The sequence below is a fragment of the Engystomops pustulosus genome, chromosome 5 (genome assembly GCF_040894005.1).
Source record: "Engystomops pustulosus chromosome 5, aEngPut4.maternal, whole genome shotgun sequence".
Lineage (NCBI taxonomy): Eukaryota > Metazoa > Chordata > Amphibia > Anura > Leptodactylidae > Engystomops > Engystomops pustulosus.
The window spans coordinates 70,745,572-70,770,054 of record NC_092415.1 but is presented as its reverse complement, the minus strand read 5'-3'; the positions used below and the strand labels follow the sequence as shown (position 1 = coordinate 70,770,054).

At 43.4% G+C, this 24,483-nt stretch overlaps 2 protein-coding genes across 10 annotated transcripts in view; one reads left to right on the top strand and one right to left on the bottom strand.

The window, feature by feature from the left end:
• Window positions 1-3,037: 3,037 nt before the first annotated feature.
• On the bottom strand, window positions 3,038-14,135 carry TIMM21 (translocase of inner mitochondrial membrane 21). The gene is made up of 6 exons (XM_072152327.1): window positions 13,739-14,135; window positions 10,969-11,031; window positions 10,796-10,893; window positions 8,223-8,296; window positions 3,649-3,754; window positions 3,038-3,560 (listed from the first exon to the last, which is right to left on the bottom strand). Exons 1-6 carry the CDS (start codon window positions 13,980-13,982, stop codon window positions 3,459-3,461), a joined length of 687 nt encoding a protein of 228 aa, XP_072008428.1. The 5' UTR covers window positions 13,983-14,135; the 3' UTR covers window positions 3,038-3,458.
• The window catches only part of FBXO15 (F-box protein 15), a 123,628-nt gene continuing 108,656 nt past the window's right edge, over window positions 9,512-24,483 (top strand). For 3 of the 9 annotated variants that reach the window (XM_072152326.1, XM_072152325.1, XM_072152317.1), the window contains exons 1-2: window positions 14,292-14,555; window positions 17,653-17,805. In XM_072152326.1, coding sequence (XP_072008427.1) covers window positions 17,678-17,805 — 128 coding nt within the window. In that variant the 5' untranslated portion in view covers window positions 14,292-14,555; window positions 17,653-17,677. The other 6 variants (XM_072152321.1, XM_072152324.1, XM_072152319.1 and 3 more) reach the window with 6 other exon arrangements.

Here is a 24,483-nt window from a genome sequence, read left to right as displayed (position 1 = left end):
ATAGCAACAAGCTCCCAACCTCCTTGACTTCTCAAAGTTTATTTTTTTTTTTTTTACTGCTGGCGGTTTCTTCTTAACTCCTTTGTGTACTAGGACGGTATACATACCTCCCAACATTTGTGAAAGGGAAAGAGGGATCCCCCTAAGCCACACCCCCAATCACTCCCTGGCCACACCCCACATTTTAGCCATATTATAATAATAAAAATCATCCTCTATGGGATTTGAACCTAGAACCGGCCGTGTCCATGTACAATAATGTCACAGTGCCTCAACCAACTGAGCTATGACCTCTGTGATTATCAAGGTTTAGAATTTTGGTAACTAAGAACTATGACTACTGTTACACTGTGACACAGATTTAATGCCTTGGTATATAGAGAGGGATCTTTTCAGAGATTATTGTAATTATTAAGACTATTATTATGGAGATGATTATTATTATTATTATTAATGAGATGATCATTATTATTTTTACTATTTTTACTATTATTAATAATAGTCTCCATAATAATAAAAATAAAATGTATAATAATAATAATTGTCTCAATAATTACAATAATAACCTCTGAGAAGATCCCTCTCTATATATCAGTGCATTAAGTCTGTGTCACAGTGTAACAGCGGCAGATAACACTTCTTAGTTACCAGAAATCCTCTGATAAGTATCACTGGGCTTATAGCTCAGTTAGTTAAGCTCCTGTCTACAGTGTGGAGGGTCCTAGGTTCGAATCTCAGCCTGGGCAAAATTTATTTAATTAAATAAAGAGCTTGTGTCTGGGGAAGCCCTGGAGACCATATATGGACAGATGGTGATCTGAAGCTGATGACGTGGTCCTGCTCTCTTCTAACCCGACACTTCCCTGATAAGGATTCCCTGCCAGATGTCTGCTCTGGGGAACCCTAGGAGATGTAATGGTGAAGCCTGCTTTAGTGCCCCATTACTTGCTATACTGTCCTAGTTCTTGCACAGGCACAGAAGCTGGAAAAAATGTGAATTGGACACGTAACACTGTTCGGAATGCGGTATACGTTACATGATTCTCCAGCTAAGTACACTTCCAAGGACACAAAATATATACAAGGTTTGTTTGAATGGTTAACACAACATTACACACTTTTATTTCTACTACAGGGCCGTATTTGAGCTTTTTGTTTTGAGGACAAGCAGTTTCTATTGGTACAATTTTGGTGTTTTGTTGATAATTATTTTGCATGGCGGTTATAGAAAGATCTACAACATATTTTGCCTTTGTCAATTAGAAGAATTGTTCTCTCTCAAAAACAAACTGTTGTGCTAAAAAAAACAAAAACAAACAAACTTATGGCTCTTAACTTGAAGTCAAAAATTCTCTCATTAAAGAAGTTGTTTGAAGGTTGAATAACCTAGTTGTTTTCTTCCAAAAACAGCTATGATCATGGCCAGCTCAGGTCTACAGAGATAGGCAGTATTCACACAACCATTGTGGGGACAATATATTTGACCCCACAGAAACCTATGGTGCCCGGGCATGGTAGGCTGAGCACAATGTGTGCTCACTGTAACGTGCCATGCTATCGCTGCAAAAAAAGATAGCATGCTATTTGGGTGCCATTTCCTATGTAGATGGGTGAGCAGCAGCAGCACCCCTGCTCCTCTCCAGCAAGCTGCTGTATACGTGCAGTGTGGATGTAGCCATAAAGGTTGGAGTTTAGTTGAAATACCATGTACTACCGTGGTCAGGAAAAAAGCTGTTTTTAGAAGAAAGCCACCATGTTTTTCAATCTCCAGACAACCCCTTTAAGGCCTAAAACAGGTTGGTCACAAATGGGTTACATACCAAAGATTGGGAGGGTGAAGGATCTTAAACCCTTTTCCACTGCATAGCAATGGGTCAACTTATTATAAGTATGTTTTGAATAACTTGGTACCTAAACTGGAGCAGGTAATAAAAACCTGGTACTTTCCCCATTCTTGGACGTGACCACTCAGTCCACGTTGCTTTCCCTAGGATTGCTTCTCAGTGACGCTCCACAGAATTCTAAACTGCTGCTTGAATACAATCAACTTCGTCATTTTTATGACTTTCAAGGCACATCTGCAAGTTCATAGGGTTTTAACGCCACTTGAAGCCTATGTGTCACAAATAATGCTGCCACAGGTAACCTCTCGTGTCTATAGTAGTCTGATAGACAAGGGCAATGAGGTGCACATGTTATTTGTCCAGAGCTTGGTCATCCCAAGACTGTGGAGGTCTGTCCCGTCTCCATCTACAGTAATTCGGAACTGGTTTGTGGAAATAGAGCACATAAAGAGAATGGAGGAACTAGTTTTAAATGCTTGGCCCCATGGCTAGATGATCAGCGATACCCTGAATACAGAAATGTCTCCAGAACACATTCCCTCGTTTTCACCCTTTGTTCAATATTCTTGATATGTTTATGTATTCTCTTGAATATGTTCATTATACCTTTCAGATTTTCCCTCTCCCCATTTCTTTCTCTATGTATATTTGTGTTTTGTATATCCTGACTATCGCCTGATAGGCGCTGTATGTCATATTTTCCATTACTTTTTTTTTTTTTTTTACAATTGAAAAGCGATCACAACAAATCCAAAGCCATCTAGTGCCACGCAGTGAAAAAAAAATGTCAGTCTCATGTAGGCTACCCCAAGAAAAGTTGGCAAATGGCATTTTATAAAAACTTTTCAAAACCTATTTAAATTCTGAGATGTTTAAGTGGCTTTTTCCATGTGAAGCCACACCTCTGTATCATAGGCTACACCCCTTTTGTTGTAGTAGTCATAACACTGCATAAAAACAATCTAAAACCCTTGATAAATGTGGCATAGACAGTGTAAATAAATTATTAACAGAATAAATCCTAATCCCAAGTTATTATTCAGCCCCTCTGCCATTTGTACATAATATGCTGATTTATGAAATTAGGTCTTTACATTTTTACATTATTTATATATTGCGTGCTGTGTTTGGTCACCAACGGGTACATTTCCCCATTTATAGAATAGTTAAAAATGAGATGAGAGAAGCAAGAATAAATTAACAAAACATTCTGTTTCTTTATTCTTTAGATATCATTACTCAATAGACTGTTCTCGTACAATATATAAGAACATTTAAGTTATTTCAACACCCCATGTTATTAAAAACATAAAAGGACATATTCATGATCACAATATGGACAGTGCAGTATTTGGCACAAGATCAATTGTCTGTTTTCCTGTTGCAGGCACAGATCCACGAATCACTGATACAGGGTCAAGGAGTCTTCATCTGTCTGTTGAATAAAATAACTGCATGATTCATCAGAGTTCCCGTTTTCCAAACAAACCAGTCACGATTCATTTGCAGCTCATCCTGATGAAGTGTTCTCTGCCAAAGCAAGTCTTGTGGATTCCAACACTCTACAAAAGCTCTCACACCAGTGCACTGGGGATGCATTACAACAGTACTTTCCTAATTCTTATACCGGTTATCCTCCACAACAATAGTTCTGCGTGGAAAGGAGTCCACTTCAACAAGTATATACTGAAACTCGTATTTCTTGCTTTCTGGGTTCTGCAAAATGAGATAGAGGGAAGGCGTCAAGTGGGAAAGGGAAACCCATGGGCTACATAGGGCTTGTCAGAAGTACTAGAGAATATACCTCTTTGAAATCTGCGTGCACAACACCTTGCAATTTAGGTTCAGCACCTGAGATGTAAAATTTCAGCCGCATACACTTCAAGCCATCTTTGAAGTATTCAGTGGAGCTACATAAAAAGAAAACCATGATAGAGGACATTTCACAATATGAAAATCATAGAAGCCATTCTTCCTGGATAGCCTATAAAATGGTCCAATGAAGCACTGGAGCTTTAATCCACACCAGACATGGGACAGCACATACCTTATTACATACATTAAAGGGTTGGCCACTAGAAGTCATATATTTTGTAATATGCTTGTTAGTGTGGGGGACAGGATAATATAGAATTTACTAATACACATTAAAAGTTCTGTACCGCTTTCTTGTAAAGTTAAGTTTTCTGTCTTACCTTAGCCAGACATTGCGGACCACAAAATGGCTGCAGATGGAGGGCCTTGCAGCCATTTTACACCCAAGTGGTGCCGAGGCCAGAAGCACTGGGTGTTAGAGGTATATTACACCCTCCTGTAACATCCGCAATTGGATAAAACTCAGATTGTGGGTGGTTAACCCCTTGCACAATTCACCACAGTGTTCAAGAGGAATGAAAGCACTTTTTCCTTTGGATGGGACCTCCTGAAGCCACTTACCAGGGGGATCCAAATCCTTTCCCTGGTATCCCCAAGGTGCGATGTGCATGCAGAGATAGCTCAGATTTCAGGCTCTGCAACCAGGCAGGTCATGAGTGTAACTAACTGTGAATGCAGTTAGTATGGCAGTGCAGTTATTTGGACTTAGAACAAGCGATCAGACCATTGCTTGTTCAAGTTTAACCCCTTACCGACATGTGATGTAATAGTACTTCACATGCCTGGTGCGGGTGCATTTAGAGGGCTCACGGGCTGAGCCCTCTCCATGCCATCACCGATCGCGGGTGTTTTCCCACCGATTGCCACCGGCGGCTTGTTGAGGATCATCGCTCCCCGTGGCATCATTGGAGAGTGGCAATCCGTCACTATCACAATCCTCGGGTCTTCCAAAGACCCGGGGCTGCTTCTTGTTAACCCATTCATTACCATGTGCTATCAGCACATAGTAATGAATGAGGAGCAAAGTCCCCATATACTGTCATACTGTAGTATGGCAGTATATGATAGGATCGTAGAGACCACCTAGTGTTAAAGTACCCTAGGGAGTCTGAAAAATAGTAAAAATTAAAGAAAATTAAGAAAAAAAAAATTATAATAAAAAACAAAAACTCAAATCACTCCCCTTTCCCTAGAACTGATATAAATATAATAATAATGATAACATTGTAAAGTCATCAAAAGTCGCAAAAAACAACACCTCCCAAAACTCTGTATACCAAAGTATAAAAAAAAGTTATTAGCGCCAGAAGATGGCAAAATCCCCCCCCCCCAATTTTTTTGTAGGTTTTAATTTTTGTAACTGTATGAAAACATTATAAAACTTATACAAATTTGGTATCCCCGTAATTGTACCGACCCAAAGAATAAAGGAGACATGTATTTTGGTAAAATCCAAGCCCACAAGGATACGGCACAAATGCGTTTTCACTGCATTCACTGAATTTTTTTTCCCCCGCTTCCCAGCACACGGCATGGAATATTACATACCATATTTGAAGAGTAATTTGTTACGCAGAAAATAAGCCATAAGACGGCTCTGTACATGGAAAAACAAATAAGTTATAGATTTTTGAAAGTGGGGAGTGAAAAATGCAAAAACGAAAAAGGGCTGCGGCGGGAAAGGGGTTAAACCCTTAACAACTAGGCCCATTTTTATTTTTGCGATTTCATTTTTCACTCCTCACCTTCAAAAATCCATAACTCTTATTTTTCCATGTAAAGAACTTGTTTTGTTTTGAGGGCTTGTTTTCTGCGTAACAAATTGAACTTCATAGTGATGGTATTTAATATTCTATGCCATGTACTGGAAAACGGAAAAAAATTTTCCAAATTCAGTGAAATTGGTGAAAAAATGCATTTGCGCCGTGATGTTGTGGGCTTGGATTTTACATCTTTCACTGTATACCCCATATGACATGTCTACTTTATTCTCTGCATTGGTAGGATCACGGGGATACCAAATCTATATTCCGTATATACTCGAGTATAAACCGACCCGAGTATAAACCAAGGCACCAAACTTTAAGCCTAGGGTGGAAAATGCATTGGTCACAGTCTCCCAAATATATGACCAGCAAGCACATGTCCCCCAGTATATAGCCAGCCACCCCCTAGTATAAAGCCAGCCCCTGCCTCCTAGTATATAGCCAGAAGCCCCCTACCCAGCCTAAAAATCTCCCCAAAAGACACTGTACTCACCTTTCCCATGCCCCCTGCAGGTCCTCTTCTGTCTTTAGCTCCGGCTTCAGCTGACGTCAAGGTGTGTGCCCTGAAACAGCGCAGGGAGCAGAAGACGGACCCTGAGCTGGAGATAGAAGAGGACCTGCGGGGGCGTCGGAAAGGCAAGTAGTTCCCCCCCCCCCCCCCCATAGACTCGAGTACAAGACGAGTTACTCCAGTATATAAGGTAGGTTTTATAATGTTTTCATACATTTACAAAAATTAAAGCTCCCAATACAAAAAGGAAAAATTCTTCATTTTGCCATCTTTTGGCAATGATAACTTTTTAATACTTCAGTGTACAGAGCTGTGTGTCACGTAATTTTTTTGTGACTTCTGATGACGTTTTCAATGCTACCATTTTAAGGTTATGGCCTTTTCATTACTTTTTATAAAAATTTTTATATTTTTCAAAATGGCAAAAAGTGGCATTTTCGACTTCTGGCGCTATTTTCCGTTACGGGGTTAAAAGCTGGGAAAAACAATTATATTGCGATAAAACAGATATTTTCGGATGCAGGGATACCTAACACGTTTATGAAGTGTTAGGGTGGCGATCGAATCCAAGATGGAGGCGCCCATGCGCCACCAGGATTTGAATGCCCCCAGCAGCTTTGTCTGAGGCTTTTCCAGGGTTAACACCTGCAATAAGCAGCAAACGCTCACCTTGTATGAGGTGAGCTAAGTAAAAAAAAGGATAAGTGAAAAACATATTTGTAATACATCAAAAATAAAATTGAAGCCCCTGAAAAATCTCCATCCCATAGAAACACCTAATAATGTATTCAAAAAAATCTTGCCCAAAAAGACAACTTTTCATCAATTCCTGTCACAAAAAGGCTCAAAAAAGTGATCAAATGAAGTTATGTGTCCAAAAATGAAACAACTGAACAACTTTCCTTGCAAAAAATAACCCTCAACCAGCCAATCAACAGAAAAATATAGAAGTTTTAGCTCTAAAAAAAATGATGATGCCTCAACATAAGGGATTTCCTCTATTTTTGTCTTTATTTAGATTTGTGGAATAAAGGTAAGATTATTGTTTTGGTACAGTGAATGGCATTAAAATCGAAAACTAATTTGATGATTTTCTTATCTACCTGCAAAAAAATTAACCCTCATATGTAGACACTACCAAAAAAAATTTACAATTTTACATCCCATACAATATTACACAGAAAACCTGCTGCGAATGGTCCCCTTCCCTTCAATGCCCTGCCGTGTGCCCACAGAGCAGGTTGTCACTGCATATGGGGTATTACCATACATTTTTCAAAATTTTTTAACCCCTTCAAGTTTCAAAGGAATTTATTTTTTCAATATCTTATCAATTGGATAGAACAGCTGTACAAGGCTACTGCCAGGCTCAGCACTAGAAGCAGTGTCCACTGCCAGAAGCAGACATTATAGAGCAGTGATTTTCAACCTTTTTTGAGCCACGGCACACTTTTTATACTTAGAAAATCCTGGGGCACACCACCAACCAAAATAGCACAAAATGACACTAAAACAGTCATTAGTAAAGGGAGGCCTTTTATAAAACAACCCTAGCGCCCTCCCTTTACTAATTAAAACCTCTAGCAGCCTCCCTTTACTAATTAAAACCTCTAGCAGCCCCCCTTTACTAATTAAAAGGCCCTAGAGGCCCCCCTTTACTAATTAAAAGGCCCTAGAGGCCCCCCTTTACTAATTAAAAGGCCCCAGCCTCCCTTTACTAATTAAAAAAAAGACCCTAGCTGCCTTCCCTATACAAATAATAACCTTATATACTTACCCTTGATGTCTTCTTCTGCGTACCTTCACTCCTAATGGCGATCCGCCCACCTTCTGTAGCTCCTGCGCGGTGCAGGAGCTACAGAAGATGGGCGGATCGCCGACGCGGGGCTTGTAGGTAAGTATGGGGGCGCAGCGGTAGCGCTACACAGGGGCACCATGGTTCGGGGAACTTTCCCCGCGGCACACTCAACCATGTGTCACGGCACACTAGTGTGCCGCGGCACACAGGTTGAAAATCACTGTTATAGAGTAATACAATAGTCATTGGGTAATGATTAGTCATTGATATATACTTGTGTATTTGCGAACCCTGATGAAATGAGCAAAACAAAGTTCCACATGTTAAGTAAACCTTTTTAATCTAGCAATAGATTTCAGAGTCCTCTCCTCCATTTAAAGTCATTCTTCTCATTAATATAAATATGTAATGCTGAATATATTACTTACGCAACATGCTGTCTTCTTCCACGCTTTGTGGTCTCTCCAAACGCCTTGATAGGCTCACCAAAGGCTCCAATAATCTTTACACACATACACAAGAAAAGTATCCTGTTACATATGCACACTGATGTATGTCCATATGAATGGCTTTGTTCATAAAAAAATTACTGGATGTTTGATGGGGTTATTGTTTTATTTCACCCTCCCCTTTCAAAACTTAAACATAATTCATATTGAAATTGGTCATAAATGCTAATATGTGCTATAAATGCTAATATGTAATTAGCAGAAAAATGCTGTGGACATACACTGTAATGAAGAATTATAATGCTACTGGCCCTTTTGATCAGTGCATTGATTTAGTCCCTGTGGAGGAGACACAGGACAGAAGATGGCACATGTCCTGCATGATCTCCTCTATGTTTGGCTGTAGTGGGATGGTTGTAGGGCAGCCAGTATGGCCAGTGTTGTGACGAGACTTCCTCTCATTGGGGTAACGTGCAGTGATGGTAATTTCACACATCATTACTATGGTAACAGAGCAGGAACGTTTGTTCCCATCATCACTAAAAGCGCAGCATAAAAGTGAGGAGCCATTGTTGAGATTATGGGAGTTGTAGTTGTAGATGGTGGCCTACTATATAAAGCCCATTACATTTTTTAAATCAGAAAAGTAAACTATTTATTGTATATACTCGAGTGTAAGCTGACTAGTATAGGCCTAGGGTGGGAAATGCATAGGTCACCGCCCACCACCCAGTTTATAGCCAGCCAGCCTTATCCCCTGCTCCGTATATAGCCATCCAGCATTCTCCCAGTACATTATAACTAGCCCTAGTTCTGTATACAGCCAGCCGCCCGCTCCAGTACTGTATACAGCCAGTCAGCCTGCCCAATTATAGAGCTCGGAGCATCTACTCAGCCTGCCCCTGGCACGGTACTAACAATGGAGAGGGAGCCAGGTTGGAGATGATTCACAACAGGATCGTGCACTGCCTTCTAACATCCTAACCAGTTTATTTTGCATGATTATTAGATTGTGTAAAGGCAGTGACATGGTAAAAAAAAAAAAAGCTGTTAAAAGGGAAGAGTCAGCAGATCTGTACAATTAAATGTGTGTGTGTTAGGGACAACAGGACTATTAAAATACATTTATATTCCAGGACTGGGGATTGGGGCTGTGTGCTAGCTGGCCCCATTACCATCTATGTGCTCTTACTGGCAGCTGGTGCATGCACAGCGGGCGGGCCAACTGCCTGTGCCACAAATGATAGGGCAGCGCCTATTACTGCCATCTTTTTATAGAGACGTTGGCAGCTGTGAGCCACAAACAAGGGATGATGGTCCCTTGTTTACAGCCTAAAAATGCAAACATTTGTGTGCATGAGGGCTAATACGACAAAAAAAACTTGTATCCAAATGAAAGAAATGGCCCCGGGACTTCGAGGTAGCTTTTAACTTCTTCTTATTGTAGGTACAATTTGTCATAAAGTATAGCATCCATTTAATATTCTGGACGCGTTTCAGCCCTCCTGAGCCTTTTTCAACAGAAAAAAACTGCTGAGAGCTGTATTTATTTATATACCATCATTAATTTACGCCTGTTATATTTTAATTTGGTTCCTCTGAATTCTGGCCGGGTACCATGTGATAGTGTAATGTGGTCCAAGATGGAGTGGAAAACCCATTATTCACCTTGGTTTACTCATTACCTTGTCTGAAATAAGTACTGTACTACAAAACGTACCTGGCCCAAAGTACGTTCTGATACATTTTTCAGCAGAAAGGAAAAAAAAATTGTTCCCTGAACCATACCTCCTAAAAGGCCATGTGGAAATGGGTTGTCTTTATGGTACAAAGCCACTTAAAGGGAACCTGCCATTCAAATAAACCACCAAAAATAAATAATAAAAATAAATAACCCACCAAAACCAAAAATGGTTGTTTTCCCATGAAAAAAAAAAAAAAAAGTAAACTTATATGCAACTCATGTGAGTCCAATGATATTAATGGGGTCCTACATATGCAGTGTTCACTGCACTGCCCTGCATCCTTAGTCCTGATTGGCAAGTCTCACTGCCAAAAGTACTTGGGGACTCTCTGCCAATATTCAACTAGACATATACAGCTCTGTAGTAAATACTGTGTCACATGTAAGGTACTTTATCCCCCAACATTTGGAAAATCTACCCCATGTATGCATCCGATAACATGGAGGCATGGGGAGAACTAGAAGTCCATGCAAGCATGCTGTGATTTCATGTGAATAGATACACACTTGTGGTAGATTTTACTAATGTTGGGGGATAAAGGACCTTATAGGACATCACCCTCATCACATGACATGAATAGTGAGAAGAGGAAGGAGGAGCCTGTGGACTGTACCAAGGGCGCCATGTCCACTTGACTCGCAGCTGTATGCCAGGTAAAAGAACAAAGTTGATTTTATGGGGACGTGAGGGAAACCAATTTTAGCTAAAAGAAGGGTGACATTTAGTTAATAGGACTCTGTGGGATCCTGTCACTAGCTGTATTAGTGAAAAATGTGGTGTTCAGTTCCCTTTAAGAGTCCTGCTTACCTCTGGGTGGTTTCGGCATTTCTCAAATGTATTTCCATATAATTTACTGGGACTTGAAGAAGAAAACAGTTCTTTAAAGATCACATAGAAAAGTCCTCCTGCACAACAATATAAGTAACATTATTATACAAACTATAACTGCTGCAATTAGAGAAAGAAACAAGTCTACATACCTGTAATCCCAGCTCCAATAAGAGCCACAATCAAATAGGTAATGTCTGCTCCCACTCGCTTCACTGGAAGAAATCACATGGCAGCTACTGTCAGAATGAATAGATGGTGACTAGAGGTCAGATCCCATTCCTCTAGCATGACAGAAGTTAAATGTATTATTAAAGCATCCTAAATGTTAACAACTAGATAAGCAAAATGCTAATTTGTAATTGTAAACTCTGCTATGGACACCATCCCTCACACTAAAGCCCACTGCAAGGTTTACTAGACCAAATCTGGAATCAATGAACTGAACAGACATGTTCAGTGGTTCAAGGTTTGGTCTGTTAAAGGGAACCTGTCACCAGGGACATCATTTTCACTAAAGATAGGTTGCAGAAGCCCATCACACCTGCAGTGCAAAAATGTGTCTCTGCCTTTTCCAAGCATTTGCATTACAATACAATTGTGTTATAACTTACCTTGCACCCTGACAAAATCCTGAGGTAGTCAGAGGGGTTGGGCTTTGATTTGGATGCATTTCAAAAAACAACATGTGACTTAGTGCCCCACCTTAGTGCTCTTGTACAGCTCCTCCTTCTCCCACTGATGTCAGCTCACCAGGCTGTGAGTTCTGTGAAGGCGCAGGAGGGAGGAGCCGTACAGGAGCACAAAGGTGGGGGCTAAGATCTGAGGAGTGAGGGTGATGGCACACGTGGCGTTTTGAATGCGTTTTTGGCCCGTTTTTAAGCAGTCCCTTAAAAAAGCATGCTTAAAAACGGGCCAAAAACGCATTCAAAACGCCATGTGTGGTTTCACTCTCAGTAACACAGACAAGTCACGTGTTTGTTTGAAATGCATCCAAACCAAAGCCCAGCCCCTGTGACTACCCCAGGATTTTGTCAGGGTGCAAGTTATAACACACAATTATACTATAATGCAAATGCTTAGAAAAGGCAGAAAGGCATTTTTACTGTGCATGTGTAATAAGCTTCTCCTGTCACAGATGTGGAGAGTTAAAGGGAACCTGCTGCCAGATTTTCACTTATAAACCTGGTTCATACAAGTTCATTTTCTGGGGATAGGAAACAAGGATTTTTTTTTATTTTTAGCTAAAAACGGTGTGGGTAATAATCAATGTAGACCTATGGGAACCTATCATTAGGTTTATTAGGGAAAAATCAGGTGACAGGTTCCCTTTAAAGGAAACCTACCACTTCAAAGTGGTAGTTCTTACACACAGATACATGGTACCAGCTCAGAGTTATATTAACATTTATCTCGGCGCACCGCACTAGGGCACGGTGCACCATGCCCGTGCAACGGATTCTGAAGTGCTGGAGAGACAGATTCTGAAGTGCTGGAAAGCCGGCACACTCACGCCTGCGCAACTTATCACAGCCGGTTTCCCTGTGCGAAGTTGCGCAGGCGCGAGTGTGCTGGAGAGCTCAGTGGCGTCACCGGCTCTCCAGAATCCGAGATAAATGTTAATATAGCTTATAAATCTGTGATACTGGGTTTATTCTACTAATGAAAATATGCTCCAGCACCAGCTCACCCTGAGCTGGTGCCATGTATCTGTGTGTAAGAACTACCACTGAACTAAAGCTCTCCACACCTCAGAACACATTTACATCTCAAGCCAGACTGCAGCACATTCAAGGGATATTCTCATGTGTAAAGCATATGCATAATATATGTGGGTCTGTTAATCACCTTCTCAACTAACAGGCTGAACATACAGTTTGCAGTGCCAAAGGTCTAGGAGAGTGCCGAGTATACAGCTTCAGCTATGTTTGGTACCCCCATAGACCTGAATAGAGATCGGTCAACTATGTGAATTAAACTCTACATTCGGCCTGGCTGCAGAAAGGGACCCCTGTTCCTCAAATAGGTGCATGTTCCAGAGGTAGGACTCTCATTTCTCATGTATTTATAATACAACCCTTCAATGTATCTCTATGAGGAGTTGTGCAAGGGGTCGCCAGCTGCAGGATGAGCCAACGTCTTTTAGTTATATCATTTTGGGAAACATATTCCCTTTTGATCACTTTTACTAGAGTTGTTTGGGTAGCGAAAAACTAACTTATTTTCTCTGTAGTCATTTACATATTGTAATGGTATGGCATTTATAATATTCCAGGTGTTTATCACTTACATGATATCTATAGACGTCTGCCACACGGATTAACCAAATGGCGCACTCAGTGTAAAGAATGGTAATATTGAAAAAGGGGTAGCACGCCATGAAATGTGTTGCGTAACATTATTGACAAAAAATATTACCATTCTTTGCACCATTTGGTTAATCCCTATACCCTTCCGGATACGTATGTCCTGTCCCGTGTGGCGACTGAACATAGATGACCAATCCCTTGAAGACAGCACCAGAAACTACCTTTTGATGCTTTGAATGGGATTGTGCCTATTTGTAGCACAAGAACCGGTGAGCACATTATCTCCTTTCTTCGAATCAGAAAATTCCATATGGTATTACACTATTAGCTCTTCCCCTTCTTCTCTTCTGCCACTATCCATCTCACCTGTAAGCCCTGAGAGGGGTCACACTATATACACAGCAGCCTTCGTATAGGTTCATGAGGGTCTCAGTGTGGGTTGAGGGTTACTATAGTATATTCCTCTGGACCCCCTGCCATAGACAGAATGGAGACCACAAGTCCTCCTGCCACATACAAGATGGGACTGTTCTGGTCCAATAGTAAAGGTTGTCAATCATACAGGCCGGGGGGTGCAGGTATGAAGGAGAGGGACATTATAGAGCACTGGTACCTTTCTGAGCTGTTGTTAGTGGAGGGGCCCCTTCCGTCCTGGCCTGCACAGAGCTGCGCTTCTCCTGCTCTCGCACCTGGGACAAGCACCTGCCTGTAAAGAAGGGCTGCACCCCGCAGCAGCCAATGGAGGGCGCTCTTGCACCATGGGGCAGTAAGAAGCTGTGGCCCTTAGCCCCGACTGAATAGTAAAGCAGCGGCTGCCTCCTGCCCGCAGCCCTCCACAGGTGCTGGCACAGGCTCATGGCTCCCGGCAGGCTGCGGCGCTCACTGAATGAACTTCATGTGTCCTGGGTGCCGCTGCAGGCCCCAGTGCTGAGCTCCGCACAGCTTTGTGGGAGTGGTAGTTCTAACTGACTCTCCTTGTGTGGGAATGATGAAAGCGGGACTACATTTCCCGGCATGCACCGCTGGGTGACCCCAGTGGCGGCGCAGCTTGTCAGTCCTCATGCACGTTGCAGAGTTTAGCATTGTGTGACTAAGTACCAGACTGTCAGGTGTAGTCATGCTGCATTCCTGGAGGGTTCTGGGAATCAGCCGCTCCAGGTATCGCATGATGTGTACTGTGGTGTAGGAGTAGCCTCCCTCGCATTGGATGAGGCCGTGTGTTGTCCTATGTACTGACTAATACACGGCCAGACTGCTATAGGGGGATCGTATAGCTGTGTATACGGCCTGCACACATACACAGCGCAGCACAGTACTTCTCCGCCGTCACTAGGGGGCAGTGGAGAGCTCTCACACATAGCTCCGCCTCCTCGTACTGGAGATGCTGCGGGTTTCCAGTGGTTACCAGCGCAGCGGAGAGTAACATTCAGGTGAGGAAACATGGCTGCTCCCGCCTCATACTGTGGTGCTGGGGAGGCCCCTCATACATGAGCCGGCAGCTGAGAACTTACCTGTCTGCTTGTGGACTTACTTTTGCCTTTTGATAAGTTGCAGTGCGAGGACAGTGGCTGCATGGTGATTGGCTGCCGCTCTTGTCTGTCCTGTGTATGAGGTGTGCTCACATACTAAAGGGAACCTGTCAGCGCGACCACCCACACGTCCTTATGGAGTGTTGGTTTACTGTCCCAATTTTCTCTATAAGATATTTTTGCATGGGTGTATAAAAACCCTATATACTTACCTCACTCCTCGTTCTGCACGGCTCTGTACACCCAGCATCAGTGCACGAGCACCCTAGGTAAGTACCTCAATGCCTCACACCTAGGGAAGTATTAATTACTTTTTTTAAATTGAGAACACGGAAACCTCTCATGCAGGTCAATTTGTGACCCTGGAGGATGAGAAAAAAACAACAATTATGTAATTGATTTTTGACTTTTATTTTTTGGGTGTTTATTGTAAAGCTTATTTTGTTTTAATTCTATGGATCAGTACGATGATGTGGATACCATACTGAGATATTATTTCTTACCTGTTACTAAATTTCTCACAATAATACCAATATGGGGAAAAAATCTTTATCGTTTTTGCATCTCTTGCTTTTTTGCTTTTTTGTCTACAGAGCTGGTTGATGGCTTGTTTTTTGCCAGACATTTAGTACTTTGCACCAGTATCATTCTTATTTCTTGAGACACAAATAATTAGAGAAGGTATGTTTTTTTTTATCATTTCGGCCCCTTCCACACTTGCGTGTGTGATGTGCTGAGTGCGAGTGCTGCCTGGATCACACTGCCCGAACGCTGCAAACCAGAACTGAACTCAGTGGGGCAGATTTACTTACCCGGTCCTTTCGCGATCCAGCGGTGTGTTCTCTGCGGTGGATTCGGGTCTTCCAGCGATCCACTAAGGTAGTTCCTCCGCCGTCCACCAGATGTCGCTGCTGCGCTGAATTTCCCCGAGGCCCGCTGGAATGCCCTGAAATTCATCGGCCTATACCTGGTGAAGGTAAGTGCAAGTTTTGCGACACATTTTTTTAAAAAAATGCAGCGGTTTTTCCGAATCCGTCGGGTTTTCATTCGGCCACGCTTTCCGTCGCGATTTCCGTCACGTGCATGCCGGCGCTGATGCGCCACAATCCGATCGCGTGCGCCAAAATTGCGCGCGGGGCAATTCAGGGGAAATCGGCGCAAAACGGAAATATTCGGGTAACACGTCGGGAAAACGCGAATCAGGCCCTTAGTAAATGACCCCCAGTTGTTTTACTGCATTCTTCATGCGGGTTCAATAATGTTTTTTTTTTCTACCGGTCGTTATGGACGCGGTCATACTAATTGTTTTTGACCTTTTTCACGATATATGTAATTTTATGTGTTAATGGGGATTTTGGGCATTTTCATTTTATTTTTTATTAAATAACTTTTTTTTTTTTAAACTTTTTGATAACTTCCACCATGGGACGTGAACAAGCAATCATCTGAGACACAATGAGAGCTGTCAGTCACAATAATGGGCCTTGGTTCACAGCTAGCAGTCATGAGTATATCATAAAAATGGCTGTAATAAAGGTACATTGCCTCACTGGCAGCTAATTTTAGTTGATATGGGGAGGACCTGTAACCCTTTATCAGCAGACATTGTTAGTCAAGGTGGTAAAATTTTGGTGACAGGCTTTCTTTAAGGACATAGAATGAAATAGATTGACCTTATTAGTGGGCTGTCGCTATATTTGGATGATCTGCCTGGCAGGGGGGGAGATTGTGTCAAGGACTGGGTCTCATAGTCAAACTGTCAGTAAAGCCATCAGGTGAATAAAGGGATTACTTTTTTCTAAAGAGTGCTTCTGCTTCCTCAGTGCATTTGGTGCAGAAGTCCTGCAGTGTGTTATAGGAGGGATCAAGGTATTCCCAGTGTAAGTCCCCTAGTAGAGCAGTATAAAAAGTTAACATTTAGATAAAATGTACTTAAAAAAAATCACCAATTTCCCTATATATAATTTTATTTTGTGAAAAAAAACCCCACACAATTGGTATTGTCACGTCTATTGCAAATTTTGCCAAGCAGATATTACATAATCATACCCTTATTGTGAAGGGTATAGTAAATAAAAAAACAAATTCAAAATTGCAATTTTAGTGCTCCCTCCATGGTAGTCCATTGTGCCAGTGGAGTATGTGCTCATTCCTGGTGGTACAGCAGTGTCCCTCCTTTCCTTGGTGGCGGAAAGGTATTCCCCCTCTTTACTGCAGACACTATAGTTGAACCTCTTTCTTCATGTGCATCCCCTCCCAGAACTTCTTTTTTTCCTGCTGGCTGCCAAAGGAACTGCCCACTTAAAGAGGACCTGTCACCCCATTTATCGGCACTAGGAGCTGCTTACTAGTGCTTGAACAAACGCCGCAGTGTTAGAGTGATATCGTTACCGGAAACCTAACACTGCGGCAGGGTATAGTGTAATTGTCGGACAGCTCGCAAAGCTGTCCGACGTATTAATGAGGGGGGCGTGACTAGGGGCGATGACTGCCGTCTAGCGCGCGGCAGTCAATGCCGGCGTATAAAGCGAGCGGGGCGGTCCGGTGTAGAGGCAGCGCCTCTGACCGCTCCCTCATGAATACATCGGACAGTTTTGCAAGCTGTCCGATGATTACACTGTACCCCGCCGCAGTGTTTGATAGCGTTACCGGAGGTTTCCGGTAACGCTATCACTATAACACTGCGGCGTTTGATCAAGCACTAGGAGCTGCTTACTTTATTAAGCAGCTCCTAGTGCCGATAAATGGGGTGACAGGTCCTCTTTAAGTACATTTCAATAGTGTGAAATACCCAGAGAAAACTGCTGCAACTGAGTGCACTTTTACTAAATATATTCATTTATGTATCATAATAATATATGATCGATCAACAGGCTGCCATTTGCACAATTCCCGTAGATGTGTTTTATGAGGCTGAATATGGTAGAATACAGGGTTCTCATCATGTACATACAACACCCGGCCACCAAAGGTCCTACTTTATTTTTTTATTTGTAAGTTAATTTTCAGACCTTCGTTATAAAATGGCTACAGGACGTGGTTGGATTTATCAGCAGCATGCCAAGAGGTCACAGAAACCTGAACCAATAGCACAGACCAGGCCTCCCTCACTATCTTCTAAAACACCTGCTGTAAAAGTGCAACATAAGAGGTAAGTGTTTAAGGTCTTAGTTTTTGATTTCTCAAATTCCAAATCATTAGTGTTATACAGCTATATAATATTTAGTTATATATTATAAACGTGATTAAAATGGTTGCCAAATTGACCTCACAACATTTTGGCATTATGTGACTTCTCCCATGGTAACAACTTTAAAGAGAACCCGTCATGCAAAATAACCCCCCTAAACTAAATATATTTTCATAAACTGCCATTAGAGAGCATTGCCTCTATCCCTTCATTGTCCCTCTACATGCCTGTAAACCTAAGCAATGAGGTCCTAAAGCTGTATGCAAATGACCTGTGAAATGTCCAATGAAGCATTAGCATATTCAAGCTGTCCACTCTATTCATGAGTGGGAGGCACAGCCACACCCCCAGTGCATGACTGACAGCCTGTATAATGATGTGAGGCTGTATAATGATGTGCTTCCTGGTGCTGGTGGCCACGCCCCCTGCAGCCTGTATGTGCATGTGTGTGTTTAGGAGAGGTACAATAGCTCCAGGCAGCCATGTTACAGCAGAACATGTCAGATTCATGTGTAGCTGATGTCTGTGTCTCTCACCTGTGTATTAGGAGGATGCAGCATGTCAGCAGATGCAGCACACACACTAGCCATGCTTTACTATACATTACACACAGACATGAGCATGGGGAGGAGAGGGGAGGGGTAACAGGGGTGACATCACTGCCTCTGACCATGTGACCAGCCTCATTTACATGATAAAGAAAAGATGATTTTACAATGATTAATGTATGAAATAACTAGATAAAGGCTGGGATGGGATCCTTGTGAGCTGCTCCAACAGGTAGAGGTGACAGGACAAGTGACACAGACCTGATGACAGGTGTCCTTTAAGCTAAAAATTGTTGCCCTCAGATCCCCATAAAATCAAAGTTAGAAACTTGCCTGCTATCTAGGGATCTATAGAGCGAGTTGAGGGGTGTGGCCTAATGTCATGTGACCAGGGTGACATCATCACAGGTACTTTAGCCTCTTAACATTAGCAAACTATACGCCATGCACATATCTGACCACATAAAATCACAGCATGCCTGCATGGACTTCTACTCCTTTCCATGTAGGCTGCTGTGATTTCATTTGATATAATATGTTGTGATTTCATGAGATTTATGCTTGGTGTACAGTTTGGTAATATTAGAAGGCTAAAAGACCTGCAATTATGTCAAGCAGAGAAAGCATGGGGATGAGCTGCTTTATTCAGTAGAAGGAGGCCACGCCCATCACGACTCTCTATAGATATCCTTGGATACCAGGTACAATTATAAAGTTGATTATATGGGAATTTGAGGGAAACAATTTTTAGGTAAAAGAAGGGTGGCAGTTCGTTGCACCCTTAAAGAGAAGTTGTCAATCATATACAGACTTCAGGAAAATAGGTGTCCATATATATACTTCACTGTATCAGTAATATCGGGATACTATATTTGTCTCTGGTCTCCTATGTTTTTTATTATTGTATAGAAATGTATAGATACTGCGATGTGCAGGCTTTCTCACTGCCTTTTACTCTGTAAGTAAACAGCATTCAGCAGCCAAGGTTCATGAATATGAGAATATTTTAAATACATCTGTGCAGAATGCCATGAGTCCTTTCAGTAAGCGTGGTGCAGCAAGGGAAGTTTTTTCACAAACGGAAACTATTGTTGCTGAATCGTCAACATTTCTGGACACTTTATTATACCAAAAACAGACATAAACAGTTAAACAAATGTGGACCTATGTGAGCATTGGGTTTCTTTATTTACATTACTTTTTAAAAAAGCGTCTAAAAACAAGTCCAGCGTTCTCCTTGCAGCATGTGGAATCTCTATAGACATTTCTGCATCATTAAAGTAACCTTGTGTCCTTAGAAATTCAATTAATGTAATTGTTTGTATAAGTGCCCGTGTTTATGATCGCTTCAGGGTTTAGCACACACATGCCAAGACTGGAAGTGTCAGCATCCAATTTCAGTAATGTTCCTCTTTTTTCAGTGGTCAATGGGCCAATTCTGCAGCAGTTTTATCCGTGGGAAATACTTTGTTCACCTTTTAACAATTTTTGTGCATTAAGTTCATCTGTATCTACTGAGAAATATTAGAAACTTTTTTTTGTACAGTACAGGCGGTCCCCTACCTAAGGACACCCGACTTACAGACGGACCCCTCTGCCCACTGTGACCTCTGGTGAAGCTCTCTGGATGCTTTTCTATAGTCCCAGATTGCAATAATTAGCTGTAAGGTGTCTGTAATGAAGCTTTATTGATAATCCTTGGTCCAATTACAGCAAAAATTTTGAAACTCCAATTGTCACTGGGACAAAAGAAAAAAAATTGTCTAGAACTTCCATTATAAAATATAAAGTTTCGACTTACATACAAATTCAACTTAAGAACAAACCTCCGGACCCTATCTTGTATGTAACCCGTGGACTGCCTGTATATAGCACCTACAGTTTTCAGAAATGAGGCTCTGATTTAAAATAGACGCAAATAATTTTCTATGGTTTTTAATTCATGCTCTCATATAAGGATAAGTCCGTTTTGGCAACCCCTTTCCTATAGATCTTTGGAGCCACTCGGGCATTATTCCAACAATTTCAGTTTTTACATGTTTACATGGTCCTTTCATTAATATTAATTGCCCCGTGATCATGTGGAGCTAGTGGTGAACCACCACAGGATGGAGGCATTTGTGACTTAAAAAACTATGGGACAAAAATGAATATACCTTGATAAAATACTTGGTTGATAACAAATGTTAAAATAAATATTCTTTCATAACAAACATATCTTATCCATTTTTGCGTTTTCGTTTTCACTTGTCTCTTTCCAAAAGCCATAACTTTTTGTTTACAGAACTGTTTTATATGTAATTTCATATGGAAATAATTTCAAATGTAATGAAATTGACAATACAATATGGTTGTGCAAGTACCTTACTTATTTATCTTGGGTTTTCTTCTGCTACACTGATGCCTCCGCCCGTCTCCACCTGAATACAGTTTAAAATAATCCCCCTCATCCACAAAGCTCCGCACAAAGCTGCACCTCCCTCCCTCCCTACCTCTCCTCTCCTCTCTCATCCAGTGATCTTAGATTATTCTCTACCTTGATTGAAACCTCTCACTCATGTCTCCATGACTGCACCAGTTCTCTGGAATGCCCTACCCCGGACTGTCCGACTAATACCCAACCTTCAAACTTTCAGATGTGCCCTTAAAACCAATCACTCTTGCTAACTGCATGAAACTTCAAATCTCTAGTTACTAACCCATCCTGTGTACTCCTACTGTCTTATCTGGCAAATAACAGATACCAAGTTGCAGGTTTCTCTGCAATTCTACTGACCTTAGACTTTGTATATAAGCTGATGGCTGGTTCAAGATCTTTATTTATTAAATAATTTTATTCTGCTTCTTTTAAAGAATGACTGGACCATTATACACACTCTTATAACTCCAGTGTCACCCCCTCATCCTCATAGGGCTCATTCACACTGCCGTCTGCGGCAAAGCAATAGCGGCACGGCGGGGATACGGTGCCAAACGTGTGGCACCGATCTGGACCACACGCCGCAAAAAGACAGAGCATGCTCTAGCTTTCGGCGAGTGTGCAGCCGTGTGCCGCTGTTTTCTATAGAGGGAGGAGGGGCCGCCTCCTCCTCCTCTCCAGCACACGGTGGTATGCCCGCATGGCGGGCATGCCACCTGTGTATGTAGCCATAGACTGTAAGCTCTTGTGAGCAGGGCCCACACTCCTTGTTAGGATCAGTGGATCCTCTGGACCACCGCGGGAGATGTAACTAACCAACAACCGGAACCGGAGCCTAGCGGCACCTGGTATTCACCAGAGCCCGCCGCAAAGCGGGTTGGACTTGCTGCGGCAGGATACCACTAGGTCGTTCCCAGGTGTGACTAGCCCACGGTGGCAGCCGAGGTCGAGGTACCTTAGCGGATGACAATCTCGTAGACAGGTCCAGGCACAGGGTCAGGGCAGGCGGCAGAGATGCAACGTCAGGTCCAAGTCCAGGGTCAGCAACAGGAGGTCCAGGCAGGTGGGAACGGGAACACAGGCACACGGAACACAGCAACACGGAGGAACTCGGGTAACACAGGACACAGGAGCGGGAACACGCAGGAATACACAGGAACGCAGGAATACACAGGAACGCAGGAATAATCGCTAGTAAGCTTTCTCTAAGGCTATGAGGCACAAAGATCCGGCAAGGGTAACAGGAAGAGGCAGGCTTATAAAGATTTTGGCAATATGGCCAGCGCCAATTAATGGCGCGCTGGCCCTTTAAATTTGGAGAAGGTGCCGCGCGCGCGCCCTAGCAGTCGGGGACGCGCGCGCACAGCGGAGGGGAGCGAGCCAGGAGCCGGGACGGGTAATATGCGCTGGCGGCGCGCTGGCGGGGGCAGGGCGGCACGGGTGAGCCCGCGACCCGCGATGTGGGTCGCGGGACCACCCGTGACAGTACCCCCCCCCCTTCGGCCTCCCCCTCCTCCTAGGCTGGAGGAACTTCTGCAGAAGACTACGATCCAATATGTTGTCCTCTGGCTCCCACGACCTTTCTTCAGGCCCGAACCCCCTCCAGTCAACCAAGAAGAACCGCTTCCCCCTCACCGTCTTCATGTCCAAGATCTCTTTTACCTCATAGGTGTTGGTAGAGTCCGCCACTGGAGTAGGGGGAGGATCTTGCTTGGAGAAGCGATTCAAGATGACAGGCTTGAGCAGGGAGACATGAAAGGAGTTCGGGATGCGCATGGTGGGAGGAAGGCGCAGGCCACAGGATTAATACGCTTCAGCACCTCAAATGGACCCAGATAGCGAGGGCCAAGCCTGTAGCTGGGAATCTTCAATCGGACATATTTTGAAGACAGCCACACTTTATCCCCTGGAGAGAAGATGGGAGGAGACCTGCGTTTTTTATCGGCCTGAGTCTTGGTGCGGGCAGAGGCCTGAAGCAGGGACTGACGAGTCTGTTCCCAAATAGCTTTGAGGTCCGTTACCAGCTCTTCCACAGCAGGAACATCAGCAGACACGGAGAGAGGTAGGGGTGGCCGTGGATGTCTTCCATATAGAACAAAGAAGGGTGATGCACCAGCAGACTCCGAATCCAGGGAGTTATATGAGAACTCTGCCCAAGGTAGCAAAGTGGACCAGTTATCCTGACGGGCAGAGACAAAGTGACGCAGGTAACAGCCCAAAGTCTGGTTAACTCTTTCAACCTGTCCATTAGACAGGAGGATGGTACGCAGAAGAGAAGTCCAGTTTTATCTGCAGTTGATTACACAGGGCTCGCCAGAAGCGGGAGACAAACTGGACCCCTCGGTCCGAGACAATGTGCAACGGAAGTCCATGTAGACGAAAGATGTGGGTGAAGAACTGGCTGGCAAGGTGTGGAGCAGAGGAACAAAATGAGACATTTTGGAAAAGCGGTCGGTTACCACCCAGATAACGGTATTGCCAGATGATGGTGGCAGATCTGTAATAAAGTCCATAGCCACGTGAGACCACGGGCAGGTAGGCACGGGTAACGGCAACAGAAGACCAGCTGGTTTTTGCCGTGAGGGCTTATTACGAGCACAAGAGGTACAGGACCGCACAAAATCCTGAACGTCCTTGACCAAATCAGGCCACCAATAGAATCGGGAAATTAGGGCCACAGAGCGCTGCACCCCAGGGTGCCCAGCCACACGAGAGGAATGTCCCCAGGTCAGAATCCTCTTTCGAAGTCCAGGTCGCACATAAGTCTTGCCGGGAGGTAATTGCCGGAGGTCCACCGGCGCTGCCAGCACAAGTCTCTCAGGAGGAACGATGTATCTCGGGGCACAGTCCTCCCCCATAACATCCGAAGCACGGGACAAGGCGTCAGCCTTGATGTTTTTCTCGGCAGGGCGAAAATGGATTTGGAAGTCGAAACGGGAAAAGAAGAGAGACCACCGGGCTTGACGCGGGTTCAACCGCTGAGCCGACTGTAGGTATTGGAGGTTCTTGTGGTCAGTGTAGATGCTGACTGGAAATCTGGCTCCCTCCAACAGATGACGCCACTCCTCCAAGGCAAGCTTGATGGCCAGAAGCTCACGATCTCCAATAGAATAATTCCTCTCTGCAGGGGAGAAAATTTTGGAGAAGAAGCCGCAAGATAGAGTACGGCCCCTAGGCCCCTTCTGAGTAAGGACCGCTCCAGCTCCTATGGAGGAGGCATCAACCTCCACAAAAAATGGCTTCTCGGTATCTGGTCTGGTAAGGACGGATGCAGAAGAAAAAGCGGACTTTAACCTCGTGAAGGCCTGGTCAGCCGCTGGGGGCCAGGAACGAGAATTGACACCTTTTTTCGTTAGCGCCACCATAGGAGCTACCAGAGTCAAGAAGTGAGGAATGAATTGTCTATAATAATTTGCGAAGCCCAGGAATCTTTGAATAGCCCGTAGTCCCACTGGGCGTGGCCACTGAAGAACCGCAGATAACTTGTCAGGATCCATTTGCAAGCCTTTATCGGAAATAATGTAGCCGAGGAATGGAAGGCTTCTTTGATGAAACAGGCACTTCTCCAGTTTGGCGTAGAGATGGTTGGCCCTGAGGCGGCTGAGCACTTGCCGTACATGGGAATGGTGGGACTCGAGGTCAGCAGAATACACAAGGATGTCATCCAGGTAA